We start from the raw sequence: 15,040 nt of genomic DNA, 5'->3' as shown, positions 1-15,040 counted from the left end.
CCTGTAAATGCACAGTCTAATACACACTGTCTAATACACACCTGAAAACACACACAGTCTAATACACACCTGAAAATGCACACTGTCTAATACACACCTGAAAACACACACTGTCTAATACACACCTGAAAATACACACTGTCTAATACGCACCTGAAAATACACACTGTCTAATACGCACCTGAAAACACACACTGTCTAATACGCACCTGAAAACACACACTGTCTAATACACACCTGAAAACACACACTGTCTAATACACACTGTCTAATACGCACCTGAAAACACACACTGTCTAATACACACAGTCTAATACGCACCTGAAAACACACACTGTCTAATACACACCTGAAAATACACACTGTCTAAGACACACCTGAAAATACACACTGTCTAAGACACACCTGAAAATACACACTGTCTAAGACACACCTGAAAATACACACTGTCTAATACACACCTGAAAATACACACTGTCTAAGACACACCTGAAAATACACACTGTCTAATACGCACCTGAAAACACACACTGTCTAATACACACAGTCTAATACGCACCTGAAAACACACACTGTCTAATACACACTGTCTAATACACACCTGAAAATACACACTGTCTAATACACACCCGAAAATACACACGTCTAATACACACCTGAAAATACACAGTCTAATACACACCTGAAAATACACACTGTCTAATACACACCCGAAAACACACACTGTCTAATACACACCTGAAAATACACAGTCTAATACACACCTGAAAATACACACTGTCTAATACACACCTGAAAATACACACTGTCTAATACACACCTGAAAATACACACAGTCTAATACACACCTGAAAATACACACTGTCTAATACACACCTGAAAATACACACAGTCTAATACACACCTGAAAATACACACTGTCTAATACACACCCGAAAATACACACTGTCTAATACACACCCGAAAATACACACTGTCTAATACACACCCGAAAATACACAGTCTAATAGACACCCGAAAACACACACTGTCTAATACACACCTGAAAACACACACTGTCTAATACACACCTGAAAATACACAGTCTAATAGACACCCGAAAACACACACTGTCTAATACACACCTGAAAATACACACTGTCTAATACACACCTGAAAACACACTGTCTAAGACACACCTGAAAATACACACAGTCTAATACACACCTGAAAACACACTGTCTAATACACACCTGAAAATACACACAGTCTAATACACACCTGAAAACACACTGTCTAAGACACACCTGAAAATACACACTGTCTAATACACACCTGAAAATACACACTGTCTAATACACACCCGAAAATACACAGTCTAATACACACTGTCTAATACACACCTGAAAATACACACTGTCTAATACACACCTGAAAACACACTGTCTAAGACGCACCTGAAAATACACACAGTCTAATACACACCTGAAAACACACTGTCTAAGACACACCTGAAAATACACACTGTCTAATACACACCTGAAAACACACTGTCTAAAACACACCTGAAAATACACTGTCTAAGACACTCAGTCTAATACACACTGTCTAAGACACACCTGAAAATGCACAGTCTAATACACACCCGAAAATACACACGTCTAATACACACCCGAAAATACACACGTCTAATACACACCTGAAAATACATACTGTCTAATACACACCTGAAAATACACACTGTCTAAGACACACCTGAAAATACACACTGTCTAATACACACCTGAAAATACACACTGTCTAATACACACCTGAAAATACACACTGTCTAATACACACCTGAAAATACACACTAATACACACCTGAAAATACACACTGTCTAAGACACACCTGAAAATACATACTGTCTAATACACACCTGAAAATACACACTAATACACACCTGAAAATACACACTGTCTAAGACACACCTGAAAATACATACTGTCTAATACACACAGTCTAATACGCACCTGAAAACACACACTGTCTAATACACACAGTCTAATACGCACCTGAAAATGCACACTGTCTAATACACACAGTCTAATACGCACCTGAAAATGCACACTGTCTAATACACACAGTCTAATACGCACCTGAAAATACACACTGTCTAATACACACCTGAAAACACACACTGTCTAATACACACCTGAAAATACACACTGTCTAATACACACAGTCTAATACGCACCTGAAAACACACACTGTCTAATACACACAGTCTAATACGCACCTGAAAACACACACTGTCTAATACACACAGTCTAATACGCACCTGAAAACACACACTGTCTAATACACACTGTCTAATACGCACCTGAAAACACACACTGTCTAATACACACCTGAAAACACACACTGTCTAATACACACCTGAAAACACACACTGTCTAATACACACCTGAAAATACACACTGTCTAATACACACCCGAAAACACACACTGTCTAAGACACACCTGAAAATGCAGTCTAATACACACTGTCTAATACACACCTGAAAATGCACAGTCTAATACACACTGTCTAATACACACCTGAAAACACACAGTCTAATACACACCTGAAAATGCACAGTCTAATACACACTGTCTAAGACACACCTGAAAATACACACTGTCTAATACACACCCGAAAACACACACTGTCTAAGACACACCTGAAAATGCACAGTCTAATACACACTGTCTAAGACACACCTGAAAATACACAGTCTAATACACACTGTCTAAGACACACCTGAAAATGCACACTGTCTAATACACACCTGTAAATGCACAGTCTAAGACACACCTGAAAATGCACAGTCTAATACACACTGTCTAAGACACACCTGAAAATGCACACTGTCTAATACACACCTGAAAACACACACAGTCTAATACACACCTGAAAATGCACACTGTCTAATACACACCTGAAAACACACACAGTCTAATACGCACCTGAAATTACACACTGTCTAATACACACCTGAAAATGCACAGTCTAATACACACCTGAAAATACACTGTCTAATACACACCTGAAAATACACTGTCTAATACACACCTGAAAATACACTGTCTAATACACACCTGAAAATACACACAGTCTAATACGCACCTGAAATTACACACTGTCTAATACACACCTGAAAATGCACAGTCTAATACACACCTGAAAATACACACTGTCTAATACACACAGTCTAATACGCACCTGAAATTACACACTGTCTAATACACACCTGAAAATGCCATCCCACAGTGTCCCAAAGTGTCAGCGTTTAACCAGATGCTGCAGGCAGACACACATCTGCACCACATCAGTCAGCTTCCTCAAACCTGTGGTGCTTTCTGAAGGATACACCGCTCCGGTGTTTCCCATTTCTGATGTAATCTTGATATGGAAGCTCTGATCATCAGTCTATTTCTGATATTGATCTGACATTAGCATCCTCACCGTCGGCAGAGACGATTATATGAAACTCACTGCTGTCAGTTATGTGAAGACATTTACATTACATTTACTTATCTAGATCTAGACTTATTTTTTTTATACAACTGAGTAGTTTAGGGGTAAAAGCCTTGCTCAAGCTTGGTGGACCTGGGATTTGAACTAATAATAATAATAATAATAATAATAATAATAATAATAATTATACATTTTATTTGTGGGCGCCTTTGAAACTCTCAAGGTCACCTTACAATATAAAAGATACAAATAGACTTCAGAATAATAGAATAAAATATTTTAAAAATAAAGTAATAAAAGAAAACTATGAACAAGTTCAGATATAAAATGCAGTTCTAAACATTTAAGTTTTGAGTCTGGATTTAAAGGTTGTCAGAGAGTCTATACTTCTGATGTCAGCAGGAAGACTGTTCCAAAGGCGGGGTGCAGAGCGACTGAATGCTGAAAGCCCCATGATGGACAGTCGAGCGGACAGTCACAACCTTTCAGTCAGTAGTGTAACTTACATTACACACATGCAACATAAATTATATATAGATCAAATTGGATAACACGTCAAATCTAGTCACGGTATCAAATCAGGTCTGATTCGGGGAATCATCTATTCCCAACTGTTTAGCATTAAAACCAATTTTGGTTAGAAAAGGGAATTGTAATTGGCCGTAACCTCACCATGTGGAAAAACGTACGGATTTCTGTAGGTATAGCGCTTCCACTATTGTTGGATTAATTAAACATTCAAACCCTTTGAGTGGCATCACTCACCGCTTCTCTTCCCTCTCGAGTCATCCTCATTCATGTGATCAAAAGGTTTCAGGAACAGACAACATCCTTTCATAGCCTTTGAGCCGTCAGCCGCACTCGGAGCTGCTTTGAATGGAGGTGTGTGTATTAGTAGATGGCTGTCAGAACCCAGGAGAAATGAAGCTCTCTATTGTCCTGTCACTTACCGCCTTCACCCTAAAGCACCCCACAAAGGAAAGCAAGGTCATTTATTAGCACCTCAAAGCACCGGCACCGGCTTCTTATTTAGATTTTCAGTGGATAAGCACATGGTGATATTCCAAAGCTTTTCAAACTCGCCCCATCTGATGACTCCGAGGTGTCTGATTCCGCCTGCCATCTAGTGCCCTAGCTACATAATAAAAACTACACGTATGTAAATAAAAGATTAAAAAAATGTCTTTTAATATAGAATTTCCAATCACACTTTCGAGAAGTTCAGCAGTGTGTGTGTGAGTTAGTAAGGATTGGAAGCTGATGGCGCAATCATATCGAGAGCGTAATGGAGCATGAGTAGCTCTGGAAATATCGCTCAGCTGCTAATCAGCGCAACACCAACACTAGCATCTGTGAGCTCCTACATGAAGAGCAAGTGAGCTCAGGTGCATTATCAAGGAGGCAAACTACCTTTGCTTAGAAATTGCTAACTTATGATTTAGAAATTCACTTCATTACAAAGTTAGGTTTTTAGTAGGTAAAGATTAGTTGAAATGAAGTAAAGATTCGAAGGTAGTTTGTGAGTTAGTATTTGTAGTAAGTGTGTTAATAAGGTAGTTAATAGTTTAGGACGTTGTGCATGAATTATTCAGTATATACTGTAAGTTATCCAAAGAGTAAAATTGTGTTTAATAATTTAGTTAGTTGTTAGTTAATTAGTTCATTTAGTCAGTAAATTAGTTTTTTAGTAAGTAAATTAGTAATAGATAGATAGATAGATAGATAGATAGATAGATAGATAGATAGATAGATAGATAGATAGATAGATTGTATGATTGATTGTTTCTTTGATTGATTTTACGTTTGTTGGCTAGGTAGTCAGTTGTGTATTTTGGAGTGATATGGAGCAAGTTATGTGGTTGGTTGATTGGTTAGTTGGTTCGTTGGTTGGTAAGTTACCTCACTGCTTAGCTGGTTAGTTAGTTAACCAGCTACTTGATTAACCAACTTAATCAAGTGGTTGGTTAGTTAGTTAGTTAGTTGGTTTGGTTTGTTAGATGTTTGTTTGGTTGGTTAGTTTTGTCTGTGTTTGTTATTGCATGCCATTTGAGAAAGCTGTGATTGATATGCTGATCATGTCACATCATTTACAGGTTTCTTTGCCCCATTACATAAGAACGTGCACTTCATTTGATTAAAGAGCTGAGGATTTGATTATGTTAATAAAATGTGGATTGCTGCGTGCTTATAATCAGTTCTTGTTGATTTAAAGTGCGCCTCTTCTCCTACTCCAGAGGTGTGTGTAGGGTAGTGTTGCTGTGGGGCAGATAAGAGTTGAGACGTTCCTGAAACTGTGGCTTCGGTGTGAGATCACTCTCTCTCTTTCTCTCTCTCTCTCTCTCTCTCTCTCTCTCTCTTTGTGTATGTGTGTGTGTGTGTGTGAGAGAGAGACAGACAGACAGACAGAGGGAGCGATGTGTGTTTGTGAGTGTGATGTGTGCATGTAATCACAGCATCCATCCTGCACCAGATTACCCAGTGCTGCTCTCTCTCAGGAGACAGAAATGCCTAGCCCTTAAGAAGTAGAGATAATTAGCACTCTGTCAGCATAAATGATCTTTTATAATCTGCCCTGAAACCCTGCTGGGTCTGAATAGTGCTTTAAAGGTGCAGTAAGAAGAAACATGGAGAATAAATGAAGCTCTGATTTCCCCCATGGAAAAGCTGGAAGTCCACACTGCTCTTATTAGAATGCTGTTTGTGAGATTACACAGTTAGTGCGCTTCAATGTTACATGTCCAGTGTAACAGGCAGCGCTGTCAGAGTACTCAGCCCATATCTGACAGATCCCTTCATCTCGCTTTCGTTTGGGACGTGTCCTGCATTTGTGAGAAAGATTAGCTTAGACAAAAAATAAAAAGTCTGGGATCTTTATCTATTGCCTTGGTTCTCTATCGTCCTGCAGTGCCACACCCGTTCCCGTCTATTTCCTCTTCGTTACAGCTCTCTCTCTCGCTCTTGCTCTCTCTCACTCACTCTATCTCTCTCCCCTCGTGAGCACCGAAAGGAGTAACCTATCGAGCTTTTGTTGCAGGATGTTATAAATGAAAATTTAGCCAAAGTTCCATGAGCTTTGTCAACAAAGACATGGTGATGTGTGTTCCACATAGTGACCTGCCCATGTGTGTGTCATTGGTTTATTCAGCACCAAAACTACCAACAAAACTCAGAGCTAAATCACGTGTAGAACAAACAATATCAGTTACGACTGATTCAATAGTGAACTTTTTTTTTTCCTTCTGTATGGTCTTTATCTCCACTGCCCGGGTGTGTGTGTTCAGTTCACGCACTCTGACTACCGTCATTATCGTGTAAATGTTTTCTAGTCCAGATGCACATTACTTATATGGAAGGGTTTAACTGAACATTATGCATGTCTCTCCCTAGAGGGGGATTAGTCTCCTCATTAGAATATTTCCTCATTACAATACAAGCTTTTACAAGCAGCTTTTTTTTTTTTGCTTTAAATTGATAGCTGTGATTTATGTTGTGTTACAGCTAAATCTATTCATGCATTATAAGCTACAGCTTTTCGATGTCCATAAAGCTGTTGGCATTTTCTTATTTCCATGCTGTGAATAATAGTCCTGTAGCAGTATATTAGCCACTGGGCCGCATTCCAAGCGCATAAGTACACATCTAGTTAATGTTTAATGATTGTTATAATTCAGGATATTGTACGTCTCGGCTAATTGCTTAAATCAGACTTTTAGCCGATATAAGAAGAGAGGCTGCGGCACTGTCTAATTCCTGTAGTTTACTCCATTATTTTCTAAGCAAAGGCATTATGTCTGTCAGCATGAAAAGAAGGAGCACACATCACTTGTTCAGTTGCAAAGAGAGCTAAAGGAATCTATAAATTTTACATTTACAAGATCCTGCAATGAAGGCATTGTAAGCTACTCTTTCTGGGCATCGCAGGTTCCTGCAGCACCGACGTCAAGGAAAACCGCAACCTGGACAACGTCTCCTCCAAGGAGGGGGCAAGCATGCCCGAGCAGCTCCCCAACGGCAGCGGAGGAGGTGGGCGCAAGCGCCCCCTGGAGGAGGGCAATAATGGCCACGCACACCCCAAGTTCAGGCCCAAGAAACGCAAGAAAACTCCAGGGCCGGTTCTTCCCAAGAACGCTCTCATGCAGCTGAACGAGATCAAACCGGGTCTGCAGTACAAGCTGCTCTCTCAGACCGGGCCGGTCCACGCGCCAGTCTTTGTCATGACTGTAGAGGTGAACGGGCAACTTTTCGAAGGTTCAGGCCCCACTAAGAAAAAGGCAAAGCTGAACGCAGCTGAGAAAGCACTGCGCTCTTTCGTGCAGTTTCCCAACGCTTCAGAGGCACATCTAGCCATGGGCCGAACGCTCACCGTCAACACGGACTTCACCTCAGACCAGGCCGACTTCCCTGACATGCTCTTCAACGGTTTTGAGACTCCTGCACCACCAGAGGACTCCTTTTACCTGGGGTCCAACTCTAATGGTTCCCTAAACCCACTGGGAGAATACCCAGTACCCCCAGTGACTGGTACCAACAGCCTGGCTCAGGCCCCACTGCCTCCCCCCTCCACTTTCAACACATCGTCCAGTGGAAAGAACCCCGTCATGATCCTGAACGAACTCCGGCCGGGCCTCAAGTACGAGTTTGTGTCAGAAAGTGGTGAGAGCCACGCTAAAAACTTTGTCATGTCCGTGACCGTGGACTCACAGACCTTCGAGGGATCAGGGAGGAATAAGAAACTGGCCAAGGCGCGTGCTGCTCAGGCGGCACTCTCTGCTCTCTTCAACATGCAGCTGGACCAGACACCATCTCGCCAGCCAATCCCCAGAGAGGGCCTACAGCTACATCTGCCCCAGGTACGGCTTTCTCATTCATACTAGACCATTTGATCTCAATATATTATTTATTCACAGCTGTTTATCCTGCGAGTTTAAGTTTTAAAAATGATCTCCATAATCTGAGAGGAAATAACTCCAAAACGTTTTTGGGATTTTAGTGCATAAATTTGGAAATTTAGTTATAATTTCTTAGATTAACTTTTACGCCAACAAAGGCAGAACTTTCTTGTAACTAAATCGAACATTTTCTTTATATATTTTTTTTTAATCTCTTTCTTCCTGACTGATCAGACTCTTAGATAAAGTGTAGCCGTGTAGCAGGTCTTCAGATTAGCGAAGTGATTCAAGAAGAATCAATCTCTCACCTCTCTGTAGTATTTGATACATTTAGCTAAACTCTGTGGAGAGTTGTTAAAGATAAGTTCTCTATCAAAGGCAGTGATTGATTCTTAAACACAATGGCATTACTTTATGGCAAGCTTAAATCAAAATGTAGATGTATGATAAAAAGATAAACACGGATCAGGCGGCTAAAAGAACCAAAAGACCCGTGTGTTTCCGGAAGGAAAAAAAAAACCCTGTCATTTACACTTTTCCTAAACCTTTTGTTAATCCTGCTTCCAGATAAGAGCGGAGACTGAAACTGGCCCAATCTTAATTAACATCTCCCTCTGAACCGTGTCAAAACAAGAGTGTTTAGCCGTAGCTCCGGCTGCTGCCTGTCCACTGAAGAGTGGGCTGTCAGGAAAGCGTCCGGTTTCTGACGCTGATGCCTTTTGGGCTGCTCATGTGCCTGTCAGGCTCACAGAAAAGAACATGGAGCTCTGGTAGCAATGCCTCCCATCACTCAGCCCAGACTCTATGATTTAGCGTGCTGTCAGAGCCTTGTTCAGGGCTGGGGCACATGGGTAAATTTGTTTTAGGTGGATGGCAAGAAGATGGCTGGGATAAAAGGCATTAGGAGGACTTTTCATTTATCGCTGGTCTACTCATTGTACCTGTCATGCATTCGGAGGTGTGTTGGTGTGTGTGTGTCTTGTGTCTGTGTGTGTGTGCGTGTGTGTGCAGATACAGGCAAAAGGAAAGGTGGGGTGTGAACTAAATGACAGTCTATCAAAATGGAAGCGCGCTATTTATCTATGGCCCTTCGGTTTCTTTGTGCAGCTGTTTCTCCTCTTATCCTGGCTGTCACCGGTTTGTTTAATTCAGCCCGCTGCTTTCGCCTCTGCGATACGGCAGCACGTAATCGTCCAGCGAATTCACAGTCAGTTAACATTTATTTAATGTATCTTCCAGGGAAAGCTGCCTCCCCTGCTACTTGCCGGGGGGAAAATTAATGAAAATCCAAGTGCTGCTAATAGTGAGCTTGATTGCCAGGGTGAAAACGCTCCTTCTGTTTTGAAGGGTTTCATTCTCTGGCACGGCGCAGTAAGTCAGGCGGCTCTCCTGCGCGTCGAGCTCGCATTAGCTGTCTGCTGTTGAGTGATTCTGAAGTGCTGGGGAAGCAATGTTGGACTAATGTCTCTAATTTGTGCCCATTCAACCAGTGACTTCTTTCTGGCATAATCATTTTCCACCATATTAGCAGAGGGGAATGGAGAATGAGACAAAAGACACTGTCACAGAGAGAGAGAGAGAGAGAGAGAGAGGGGAAAAAAAAACCTGAAGAAGGTGAATGTACATTAGGGTGAATATTTCACGTTAGTAAAAGGTGAAATGGAGGACTGTGATCTCCGTAAAGTTAGGAATTTTTTAAATAAAATGGCACTATAGATCTTAAATATAGCTTTTCCATTAGAAGTGAGATTCTGATGCCTCCTTGTTATAAAGCTTTTATAAAATTCTCTTACGCAGCTGTGTGTGTGCTCTGTCAGGTTTTAGCAGATGCTGTCTCGCGTCTCGTGGTGGACAAGTTCAGCGAGCTCACCGACAACTTCACGTCTCCACATGCAAGGAGGAAAGTGCTGGCCGGGGTTGTCATGACAACAGGTAGGACTATGTCCGGGCATTTCCTGCAGATACGAGACGGTCTGCTTTTAGAATTTGGGTGGGTTTTTCAGCTCTCAAGAGCCGCTCTTAGAGTAGATACAGGGATAAGAGTATGTGTTTTCATCAATTTATGCACAGCCTTCTATTTATCCTCTAGCTATAACCACATATAGCAGAGTTTATTATTGTATTTATAACAAACAAATATTGCGGCTAATACAGGTGTTTACCAAGCATATTTAATAACACGAGTTTTAGGCATGATATTTTTAGAAATCCGTCCGAATGATGAGAGCAACATCGTGCTGTTTGTTTACACCAGCATTATGGGCAGTGCTCTAAACCCAATACATTCTCAGTCAAATTCACACTTCATACTCTCTTTTTTCTTGTTTTACATTTTGCCCCGCTCTCAAAAAATGATCTCACAATCAGAAAAAGATCCAATAACACTACATACTCCGAGATATATGAAACCTCACAAGTGTGAAATTGTTTTTCTCGGTCGAAGCCGGTGTGAAGCAGATTATCTGTGGCATTTCAGTGGACTTCAGTTCTCGGGCAATATGGTAGCTGTGGTAGAGATCATGTTTTGCAGAGACGCTTGCTTCTTTCTTTAAACAACACGCTTGTGATTTGATCAGACTTCGTTATTGGGCTGCGAGATCCGTGAGCTTTCAGTTCTGACGATAAAACCACGAGAATTGTCGTGGTTCAGAAACAGATTATTACATATGTGGTTTTTATTAAAGGCCAAGCTGTATACACTGTGTGGCCAGAAATCTTTGTGGAAACCTGAGCATCACAACCATATGTGCTTTCTGAAGATCTCGTTTCAGATGTAGTCCCCTTTTGCTGTCAGGCTTAATCAGGCTTTCCACTAGATCGTAGAGCACAGTTACTGGGATTTGTTCATCCATCCACAAGAGTGTTAGTGACATCATGTCGAGTGAGGAAGACTGGGGTTCATTCAGGGTTCCAGTTCATCACAAAGACGTTGAATGGGGGTGAGGTCTGGGCTCGAGGTCTTCCACTCAACTTTTAGGACATCGTGTCTACATGGAGCTTAGTTTGTGCACAGGAGCATTGTCATGCTGGAACATGTTTAAGCCCCTTAGTTCCAGTGACGGGAAGTTTTAACGCTACAGCATACGGCTGTTCTGTACAGTTGTGTGCTTCCAACATTGTGGCAGAAGTTCGTGCACAAAACTTTAATTATATAGAATAACATGGATACTGTATTTATTTTAGGATAAAGTATCTCTTCCTCACTGACCTTCTGAAAGTTTTGACTCTTTTATTAATATTAGCATACGTCACCTCTTACATTATTATTTTTTTGATTATTGTACATTTTGGATTGTTGTTAAAGCCTCCTGGTGGTCCAGCAGGAGGATCCTTCCCTCTCGTTGCTGTGGCCCGGGTTCAATTCCCAGGCAGGGAGCTAAGCCAGATACTGAAGAGTTAAATCTTTGTACCAGTCTCAAGCCCGGATAAAATGGGAGGGATGCATCAGGAAGGGCATCCGGCGTAAAACCTGTGCCAAATCGAAACACATCCATGGTGTCGACCCCGAACAGGAGCAGCCGAAAGAACAACATATTTAGATTGTTGCTGTTCAAGCTATTTTCTAAATATGCCAAGAATAAAGAAACACCGTAAAAGGGATTTTGTTAAACCAGTGGACATGTCAGTGGGTCTAGACGTATTCCTCGGTCTCGGAAATGAATAACCTTTCTGTAGTCACTCAGTAATTTATATTAGTTAGGCAGTTATATGCTTTAAGATGAATAATAATGCGATCACACATGCAAAGTATTCATTTTCAGTGAGAGCTAGTAACGTGTGGGCGTGTCCAGCGATGCGACAAAGTTGAGAGAGGTTTAAGTTTATGCAAATGCGGAGCGACTCGGTGCCGCAATGAGAGTGAAGACAGTAGGGCGCACGTGATCCGTGACAAAGAGCAAACACTGCTTCTCTCCTTCAGCTCATATATGATATGATGCATATATACACTGCTGAGTTTTATACACACAATTTATATGCATTATTTAATATACTCCCTCCAGGATGTTGCATTTTAGCAGGAAGAAAATTGATTCGTCGTCACGTGGAATGTTAGTTGCACCACCTAATGATAAACGTTATTACTATGGCAATAGTAATATGGTAGTAGGAACTGCCGTCTTCACAGTAAAAAAATCGCTGTATGTAACGCAGCTTAAGGGAGTTTTTAGACTTTAAGTTCTGGCTGTCCTTAGTGGGCTTTAGGAAACATTTCTGTCATGAATTCTATTAAAATAGGTGATTGTTTTGGATCTCCTCATATTCGAATCGCTAAAAGGTTTAGACATATTTGTAAAATCTGACTCTAATTCTGCTAACGTGTCTCACTCCTCTGACTGCAGGCACCGATGTGAAGGAGGCTCAGGTGATCTGCGTCTCCACTGGAACCAAGTGCATAAACGGCGAGTACATGAGCGACCGCGGCCTGGCACTTAACGACTGCCACGCCGAAATCATCGCCCGCCGCTCCCTTCTCCGCTACCTATACATGCAGCTGGAGTACTTCCTCAGGTGAGACACTCATCACATCAAACCAAATTACAGCCCCGTTTATCCTGTACATCAGAGCCGCTTTCAGGCGGAGTGCGGCGCAGCTGTTCTCGCAGTCAAGCCGTCAACGCGTCTTATTCAAAGCAGTGCGTCTCTGACGTGGTTTATAATGCTGTCTTAGAAGTAACATTTCAAAGGGATTGAATTTAACATCTGTTTTCATTCTGAAATAGTAACAGCAAAGAGGAGCACGAGAAGTCCATTTTCACCCGGTGTGAGAAACACGGCTACCGGCTCAAGGACAACGTTCAGTTTCACCTGTACATCAGCACGTCGCCGTGCGGAGACGCTCGCATCTTCTCCCCACACGAGGCAGGCGTCGAAGGTTAGATTATAGACCGTGTTATTTTTCTTCGCAGTGATTCACCCTGTTATTTACCTTTCTTACTAAAATGAAAGCGTTCAGTCATTACGACTTTGTTTAACTTTTATTAAATACTTCCACACCTCAGCCTTAATGAAGCAGAAATATATATTTCACAAAATTGACTTGGTGAACACTTGCTTAGGCTATTTTTCTGTAAAGGTCATGCTGGAAGAAGAGCCAGTTGAACAAATGGCCATATTCACAGGAGAGTCATCGAATTAAGTCGATATTTTTTTACACCTCATAGCTTACACAGGGAAAGTTATGTGTGTTCAGAAATGGGTTGTTCAGCTACTCAAGGCTGTTTTCTAGCTACACCTTTCATATATATATTCATATATATATTCATATTCATATATATATATATATATATATATATATTGTCATATATATATTCATATTCATATATATATATATATAGGTTAAAATTTAGTTCACACCACATTTAAGCCACTGCTTTGAAACAGCATTTGTCTTTAAGCTTGATAAAAAAAAAAAGTTTGGATTTATTAGATTTTTATTGTTATACAGACAGATCCACTCTGCTTTGCATTATTTATGCTAAATAATTTTATTTATGAGAAAATAGTCTTAGTAGATAGAGTCTACTAAGACTTTAATAGAGTCTTTTCACAATATTTTGACAAACAAATAGAAACTGGAAAGCTAGTACTCAAATCCAGCTGTATTGCTACACCAGTGCTAACATGAATCCGCCAACATGAATCCGCCAACATGAATCCTATCCATGGATTATGATAGGACTATTGGGACCGAAGACACACATTCACTGGAATATTCTGTGTTCTCTCTGTTACCCATAACCCCTCTGTCACACTGCATTAGACAGCCCGTTTCCAGCAGGCGTATGTCTGACTATGAAGTCTTTGGCTGTCTGACAGTTGTCTGAAATGATTTATTCAACCACTTCTTTAGAAATTAATTATCAAAGAACAATAATTGAATCCATTTTAGCTTATGATGTTTTAGTCTGTGATCAGGGTGGTTTAATTAGAATTTCATTCAGCTGTCTCCGTTCTGAAAACAAATTTGGACAGTCTGTTTAATTAGCCAGCTTTGTGTCTGTGTCTGATTATTTCTGCCTTGTGAGCGTCATACGTGAATCATCGGATGTTCCAGCAGCTGTAATGCACCACGGCTCTGATGAGCTTCAGAACCGCTTACTAGACATGAATTTACAGATGTTTTTTTCACGTTAACATGATGGACCGTTATTCGTCTTTCTGTACTGACCGCTGTCCCTAAATTTCTGACGGCAGATCAGGGAGACAGACACCCGAACAGGAAAGCTCGGGGTCAGCTGAGAACTAAGATCGAGTCGGGCGAAGGCACTATCCCTGTCCGCTCCAGTAACACCATCCAGACATGGGACGGAGTTCTGCAGGGAGAGAGACTCCTTACCATGTCATGCAGCGACAAGATCGCCAGGTAACACAATACAACTCACAAAGCTGCACAAAGAGTTTTGAATGATGCCAATGGGATTTGTAATGATTATATTATTTACTATCCATTATATTAAGAAAAAATTTAATTTGTAACGTTGTCATGGATTTGCAACGGACCTTGGATTTATTGTTTCTATTTTGCATGTCTATATTTGCATTCATTTATTATTAATAATGACGTGTATAATTTTAACATTAAAATGCTTTTTATTTATGAATTACAAATGCAGTTCGGATTTGTTCCATCGTACTCGACATACAGACTTTAATATTAGGTGTTAAAATTTG

At 40.8% G+C, this 15,040-nt stretch overlaps 1 protein-coding gene across 13 annotated transcripts in view; it reads left to right on the top strand.

Moving 5' to 3' along the window:
• Positions 1 to 15,040, top strand: part of adarb1b (adenosine deaminase RNA specific B1b) — a 188,303-nt gene that overhangs the window by 158,184 nt on the left and 15,079 nt on the right. For 12 of the 13 annotated variants that reach the window (XM_058392417.1, XM_058392416.1, XM_058392413.1 and 9 more), the window contains 5 exons: positions 7,401 to 8,329; positions 10,186 to 10,300; positions 12,709 to 12,877; positions 13,090 to 13,241; positions 14,564 to 14,732. In XM_058392417.1, the coding sequence (XP_058248400.1) occupies positions 7,401 to 8,329; positions 10,186 to 10,300; positions 12,709 to 12,877; positions 13,090 to 13,241; positions 14,564 to 14,732 (1,534 nt within the window). Of the gene's footprint in view, positions 1 to 7,354; positions 8,330 to 10,185; positions 10,301 to 12,708; positions 12,878 to 13,089; positions 13,242 to 14,563; positions 14,733 to 15,040 lie in introns of all 13 variants that reach the window. The other variant, XM_058392418.1, reaches the window with a different exon arrangement.

The sequence above is a fragment of the Hemibagrus wyckioides genome, linkage group LG06 (assembly GCF_019097595.1).
Source record: "Hemibagrus wyckioides isolate EC202008001 linkage group LG06, SWU_Hwy_1.0, whole genome shotgun sequence".
NCBI lineage: Eukaryota > Metazoa > Chordata > Actinopteri > Siluriformes > Bagridae > Hemibagrus > Hemibagrus wyckioides.
Note: the sequence above shows the minus strand (reverse complement) of the source record. Positions and strands in the feature narration are given on the sequence as shown.